The 7,211-nt window shown below is 39.4% G+C and overlaps 1 protein-coding gene across 1 annotated transcript in view; it reads left to right on the top strand.

The window, feature by feature from the left end:
- The first annotated feature begins 2,454 nt into the window (after positions 1–2,454).
- drp2 (dystrophin related protein 2) overlaps positions 2,455–7,211 on the top strand; it is a 52,558-nt gene continuing 47,801 nt past the window's right edge. The window contains exon 1 of the mRNA XM_044041077.1: positions 2,455–2,553. Coding sequence (XP_043897012.1) covers positions 2,507–2,553 — 47 coding nt within the window. The 5' untranslated portion in view covers positions 2,455–2,506. The remainder of the gene's footprint in view (positions 2,554–7,211) is intronic.

Below are 7,211 nucleotides of genomic sequence, written 5' to 3'. Positions count from 1 at the left end.
CATGTGTTGTATTATTATTATTTTTATTATTATTTAGATTTATAACCATCAGTAAATTTGATAAGTCTCTACTTCCACAGGGTTAATGGCTTGTGTTTAATTAAATGTATCTCAGTGAGTGTTATTGAGATGAATGAGTGTTGCTGCAAAGGTTAGAGGTCATGTAGAAGGACAGAAGCCTTATCGGCCACTTTAAGATATGATAGAGAATTAGGACCAAAGACATACTTGTATTTATTGAGGTCTGAAAAATGTACAAACCTATCGTTGTGAGGACATTTTGACCTTATATGCTGGAGACATTTTAAAGCGATTTTTCAGGCTAAGAGATCTGGTTTTAAGGTTAGGATTAGAATTGGGTTTAGGTTAAGGTTAAGTGTACGGGGCTATACATGCAGTATGTCTGTGATGTGTCCTCACCGAGAGATAAAAATAAGTTTGTGTGTGTGTGTGTGTGTGTGCTGTAGGTCTGAGGGTCTTAGATGAGAAGCCCTTCTGCTGCTAAGGTAAAGGTTGTGAAATGAACAGAAAAGACTAGAATCCTCTGACAGCCGCACTGACCAAACACGAGATTTATCTTGGCCTGTGAACCTGGAGAAAAGCTTCCCCTGGCCTGAATGCCACTTACTGTGGAGTGTGTGTTTGTGTGTGTGTGTGTGTGATAGTGCTTGTGTGTTTGTTTTGTGCTGTTCCTCCTGGGGTTTTGCACCTCTTCGAGTGGAGCCTCACTTGCCCCCTCTCTGAGACAAAAAACAAGCTTTTTGTCTGTGTTTGTTTCCCTGAGTTTAATGGAATGGAATCATGGGATAAAAGTGCTGTTGTCTCATGATTTCACTTTTCTATCTCACACGCAGGACAAAACTGTGTCACTTTACATTTTGAAGATTGCTGCAAGGACTGGTGGAGGAATCTGTGTGCTGATTTATAGTTTTTTACTATTTGTGATTGATTTTTGCTCCGTCCCTCAGTCGTGGCAGATGGGCTGGCGGTTCTGCCCTTGACAGTCTATAAATTTTCCAGTCTTACATTAATGTTATTAATGTGCTCCTCGTCTGGGTCTTGACCTAAAGAGGTGCTGTGGCATTTGTAAATGTCTGACATTTGTGACATAGTTGCAGGGTGGTTAACACTGGTGCCTCACATCAAAATTGGTTCTTGGTTCAAATCCCAGTTTGGCTTTCCTCTGTGTCGTTTTCTCAGTTTTAACGTGATAAACAATAGGCTGGTGACCTACAGTATACCTGCCTCTTGTTCAAGGTCAGCTGGGCTTGACTCCGCCTCCCCCTGAGACCCTTATCTGTAAACAGTATAGATTAGGAATGGATAGATTTATATGTTTTTGAGGGAAGCACACAGCAATATACACATATATCTATCTATCTATCTATCTATCTATCTATCTATATATGTGTATGTATATATATATATATATATACACACATATATATATATATTTATATATGTGTGTATATATATGTTTCCATTTCAGCAGGAACTATCGGGAATCAAAACCCAGGCACATTTTTGATATGCGTATATATGGTGAAATTTGAGCAGTAAATCCACAAGTTTAAAGACTTAAACACATGCATGTATCAACAATATGTGACCCACCAGGTAGACATTTATTTATTTATTTTTTACATCAGCTGCTCATCACAGAGGAAACACATGGCTACTTAATATGCAGCTGCTGCTGAGGCTCCTCACTGTCACTGCTGCTTCACAAGAAAAAACACATTGCAGAAGAACTAAATCGCAGCTGTTAACGAAGACAGATGTTTCTGGTAATGCCAAGGCCGATATCACTTCTGCTATGCTAGCGGATTTGATCGCTAACACGTTAGCATTTAAACTAGCACACTCTATCGCTAAAACGTTAGCATTTAAGCTAGCGGACGTTATCGCTAACACGTTAGCATTTAAGCTAGCGGACTTTCCCGCTAACGCGCTCGCATTTAAGATAGCAGGCGTCATCGTTGCAAACTTTCTCCAGAGCTTATACACAACAAATGGATGGATTATTTAGCGGCAGAAAGAGAACAGCCACAATACTCCACTTAACTATAAACTTTGTCTAATAATACTATGTGGAATTAGGGGATTTATTAGCTTTTTGTTGCAGTAATCAGGACAAACACAGTATTCCTGGGGAATTGTGCACTGGCACGGACTGTCTGTTTGTTCACCTTGCTTGACTTGGTAACCAAAGTAGCTTCATTTAGTTATTTCACTGAAAAATAGAACAATGATTTTGGGATCAACTGCCTGTGTCAGTTAAAGGGATGGAGGGTGTGGTGACATAGTGTCTGCCATGTTAATTATTATTATTAAATCTCCTGCTGTTTTTCTCTTCCTCCCGTGTGTGTGTGTTGCAGCTGCGGGGCGGCCCTCGTGGCCGGGATGCCACTGTGTGCCGTGCCAGTCCACGGTGGACGGTGAGGGGCAGGAGGAGGGGACTGAGTGCTGCAGACTGAGAGGAGGTGGTCTGCACCAAACAGAAGACATGAACCTCTGCTGGAATGAGATCAAGCGGAAGTCCCACAACATTCGGTAAGAAGCGGTTCACACTGTAATGGATGGGTCCGATGGGATGAATGTTTTCAAAGACGTTATGTGTACGGTATCTGTGAGTTCGAGTTGTTTGGGATGAAGTTTTACACCTTTCTGTCAAATACAGGTTTGATTCTCAGCTCTATGGCAACGGCTGTGGCATTTCTAAACCTCACAATTTCGAATCTATAACTAGATTCAGAGAGTTCAATCATCACATGTATGCGCTTCACAAAATGTGACACATTTCTGCTTTTGATGTTGCAGGAAATAAGACTAAGCAACTTTTTTATCCCTCACATTTGATTAGGAAGTTACTGACATATTTTAAGTGGGGTGACAAAGTCAGAAGTGATATTTTTATCACTTTACGGAGACTTTAAAAGACTTCCGAATGATAGGGCTGTAAATTAAATGTGCTTGGATTGATGTAAATATCCTCCTGCCCTCTCTACCCCACATTAATCAAACGTAGGAGCAGTGTGAAGTGCTCAGCTTGTAGATTAATTACACAGAAAAGAAGAAACAAAAGTATTGTGTAAAGACCCAATATAAAAAAAAAGAGACTATAAACAGAAATGAAAGTCACAGATGCAAGAGTGGAGGGAAATGAAATTGATGGTTCACAGCGACGGGATAAGCAGCCGGGAAATATTATCTGAGGGCTTGCAGTGACAACAAGTGTTTGCTTACGATACAGATGGAAGTGAAGCTTCTTCCATTGCTATTTTTGGACAGCCGGACAACTCTTTGCGTCTTAAAATAGTTTCTTCTAACAAATTGCTTGATGCGTGCATGTGCATATCATAAAATCAAATTACTTATTTTTATTTCCATGAAAACAGTGAAGTTTTAATCCCTAATTCGAATGATATTAACTGGATTGAAGGGAAATTACATGTTAACATTGCCGATATCCCCGACATCAAAAAATGTCGTCAAAGTCAGTCCTTTACTTTAACAATCCGTGGTGAAGGTAATGATGTAATTCAATGTTACGCCGGGTTTCATTTGGACCACTTTAATGGCACACTTAATCATTTTAAATTAAATTTTTAATAACTGTTGACCATCAGTCACTTGGTTTTTATTATTCACTGTTTGCAAACTCCCAGTCGATTTTACACCGACGTATAATTCAACTAATAAAGGCTGATCTTACAGCTTTCTGACTTCACCAGTTGCCATTTAATAAAGACTCTTAACTGCTCTCTTAACTCAGTAATTTGTTTTTCTGCTCGCTGAATATTAAGCGAGTACTGTACTTTTAATTACTGTGGCAGCTGCTCATGTGTGGGCATATATATGAGTACAGAAACCTCATGTGTGTCTCTCTGACACTTGTCTGTGTTTGCTTTTCATTTCCCTCCTCACGATTCCTCTTGCTGTCATTCATGGTCAGTTTACCCGCAATTAGATAAAAACATTTTTTGTTAACATTAATGCATTTTTCTGTGCTCATCTTTTTACGCCATTATGTGAGTTGTACCGGAGAGAGGACTGCTGGTGCAAAACAGTTAGAGGGCAGTCGTGTTGTTCTTTGATGCTTAATTGGAAACTGTCCATGCTTGCTGCTTCATTTCTTTCAATTCATCTGGCATCCTGTTTAGACCATTGGCCTCTTAATTGCTTACTTGACCCTGATATATCTGGAGGAAGCAGGGTGCAGTGGTTCCTGGTGGTGGGGGGGTGTGTTAGGGAAGGATAGATGTGAAATGGTTTAGGACAGTTTCCCCCTGCAGTCCTGTGTAATGAGATCACTATGGATGGCTCGCAGTGGCTGTTTGTGCTCGAGTGTGTGTGTGATTGTATTTGTTACCTCCCGAGGACATTTTCTGCCATTAACACTGACCTTGTCAGGACCGGTAGTCCTCATGGAGACCAAAACCTGCTCCCAATCAGGCAGAACCTCATTTCTGAGGAACTGGTTAAGTTGAGGGGTTAGATTTGAATTGTTGTGATGGTTAAGGTTAGAGACAACACTCTTGTTTAGACTAAATTAATGGAAATCAATGAGCGCTCTTAAAAAGGGTGAGAGAAAGGGAGTTTGGTGGAAATGAAATCATCACAGAGGAGAGATGGGGTGGCTGGGAAATGGGAGGGGCGGAGAGGAAAGAGGAAGATGAATGAGAGAGAGCTTCAGTGAGAAGCTGTCTAACCTTGTGGGTGAGATCTGTCCAGAGGAAACGTCTGACTGTCTTTAATGCCAGCGGCTGGACAAGTGCAGACGACTGGCTCTGTAATAGCCTGTCTGGCAGTGATTGACAGATGGCTGAGTTTCCATTCGTAATGAAAGTCATGGCGGCTTTCTTCTATCCTTTTAAGTTTCTCTTGCATTATCCCTTTATTGGAACTTGAGTGGTTTGAAGTTGAGTCCCTCATGCTGAATTTTCAGTGAGAGATTTCTAAACAAGATAGCGTTTAGGATTATCCTTGAGGCGTTTTGTCAGTATTTTAGACACAGGTGTATGAGCTGAGCATTATTTTTCTATTTTGACACATTTTTTAAAACATTGCTGGAATAAAAGTCTGAGCAGAAGCACCACCACAAACATGCTGCAGCCATTACACACTGTGCATGACACCAGTGTGGACATGGATCAAGGCTCCAGTCCAACATACTCATGTTGGCATGTTAACATTTAACAGCAAATGTATGTTATTTTGCTGTTTTTGCAAGTTAGCATTTGCTCATTAGCACTAAAGGAAGTGAGACATTGTAAATGTAAATGTTGAACTCGAAACTTCAAGAATAAAGATGGAATATCATGTCGAGATTTAAACTCGACATGTTGAGATTACATTTTTTCTTCACATGTGGCCCTAATACTCTTTCTGAGAGGGACTTGAATCCATGTAATTGTATGTAATGACGATCCATACATTATCCATCATTTGTGTGTTAACAAAATGCCTGGTACAATAATCCATGTGCAATATGTCATGTACAGTCATTCTCTCATAAACTGTTTAAGTTTCATTTAAACTGAACGTAAAGCCTCGTATTTCCTACTGAGCACATATTTTATCTGTTGATAATCTTGATAATCTTGTTGGGTGTTATTTTAGTGATAATGGAGCACCCCCCGGGCATTAGTAATGTATTCTCATTGTGATTTGATGTTTCCGATTCCTCTGTGGAACATAAATGTTAGAGAGAGAAGTCTATTCAATAGTCAGTGAGAAACATGCCACTTTGGATCACATAGGAGTGGAGTGACTGACACTGCCATCCCTTGAGCCAGGGGGAGGAAAATAAATAAATAAATGATGATTTGAAAACACATGCTGCTATTTCTGAGAACAAATTAAGATAATGAGTAAATTGCACAACAACATATTTATAGCTGGCAGTGGTACAGAGAATTTATCAGCGTGACACATTGTCACTCTGCTAATTGGACTCGGCGTTGATAACGTTGGGTTAGAGGTTTGACATTTTTTTTGTAGATGGTAAAATCATCGACACAGCGAGCGTCTCTCTCTCCACACACACATGCACGCACACTCGCTGCGTCACATGTGTTACTGACGTGCTGTTTTCATTGCTTTTGTGTTTAAATGAGGATGTGGTTTCAAGTCTCTTTGCAGTATTGAGAGACACCACTGAGATGGACTGAAGCATATTCAGTGCATCTTGCTGCTTTGTGTTTGTCATAATCACCAATATACGATTTTGAATATGATTATTTATGTATGTATGTGTGTATGTATGTATGTATATATATATATATATATATATATATATATATATATATATATAAAATATGTTTGTGTAAATAACTGTCTCTCTCTCTCTCTCTCTATCGAGAGAGAGAGAGACTGTTATTTACACAAACATATTGCTGGGGTCATTTAGCCATCTGTATCTACTGTGTAAGAAAGTACAGTGAGTGTGGGAGGTTTCAGAGCTGTATTTCTGCCAGTTGCTCAGTAGAGACTCATTATTAGAGAAAATGAGTTATTATTCGACCAGTTATCATTCAGACAGTCACAGGATAATGATCTGAAATTTGTTCCTCATTCCTTCATTCTGGGTCAATTACTACTTACTATTTTACTTTTTTGTAAGAGAAATTAAGCTGATGGCAGCTTAATTTCTGCTTGACCTGTCAAAATGAAGTAACATTTTTTCACAAACACTTAATTTATGTCTGTATGTATGTGTGTGTGTGTGTGTGTGTGTGTGTATGTGTGCGTGTGCGTGTGCGTGTGTGTATCACTTGACACTTGATTGATTCATTTCAAAGAATGAACGAAATGTTGCATGTGACATTTTCCAGGAACAGCCCATCGGAGCGTCACGCCCACTTAACACAACTATTTTTGTCACTTTTCATGTGGCGTGCTATAAATTTATTAACTGTAACCGTGTGCTGCACATTGTGAAAATGTCAGCTCCTCCGTCTGTACAACACTCTGCCTTTGAGTTTGGTCGTGTGAATCTATTTACCTTCATTATAATGCATTTTATATTCTGAGAAAAACAGAAGACAAATACAAATAAGTGCAATACAATAATATGCAATAAACATATTTAAAGTATTCACAGGTTAGTCCTCCCAGAGTGCAACAGTTGTTTTTCTCAGAAAGGTCAAGCTCCCAATTTTGTAAACATAATTGCCAATCGACTCCCATGTGATTTCTTAAATTCAAGA

Source organism: Solea senegalensis, linkage group LG12 (genome assembly GCF_019176455.1).
Source record: "Solea senegalensis isolate Sse05_10M linkage group LG12, IFAPA_SoseM_1, whole genome shotgun sequence".
NCBI lineage: Eukaryota > Metazoa > Chordata > Actinopteri > Pleuronectiformes > Soleidae > Solea > Solea senegalensis.
Note: the sequence above shows the minus strand (reverse complement) of the source record. Positions and strands in the feature narration are given on the sequence as shown.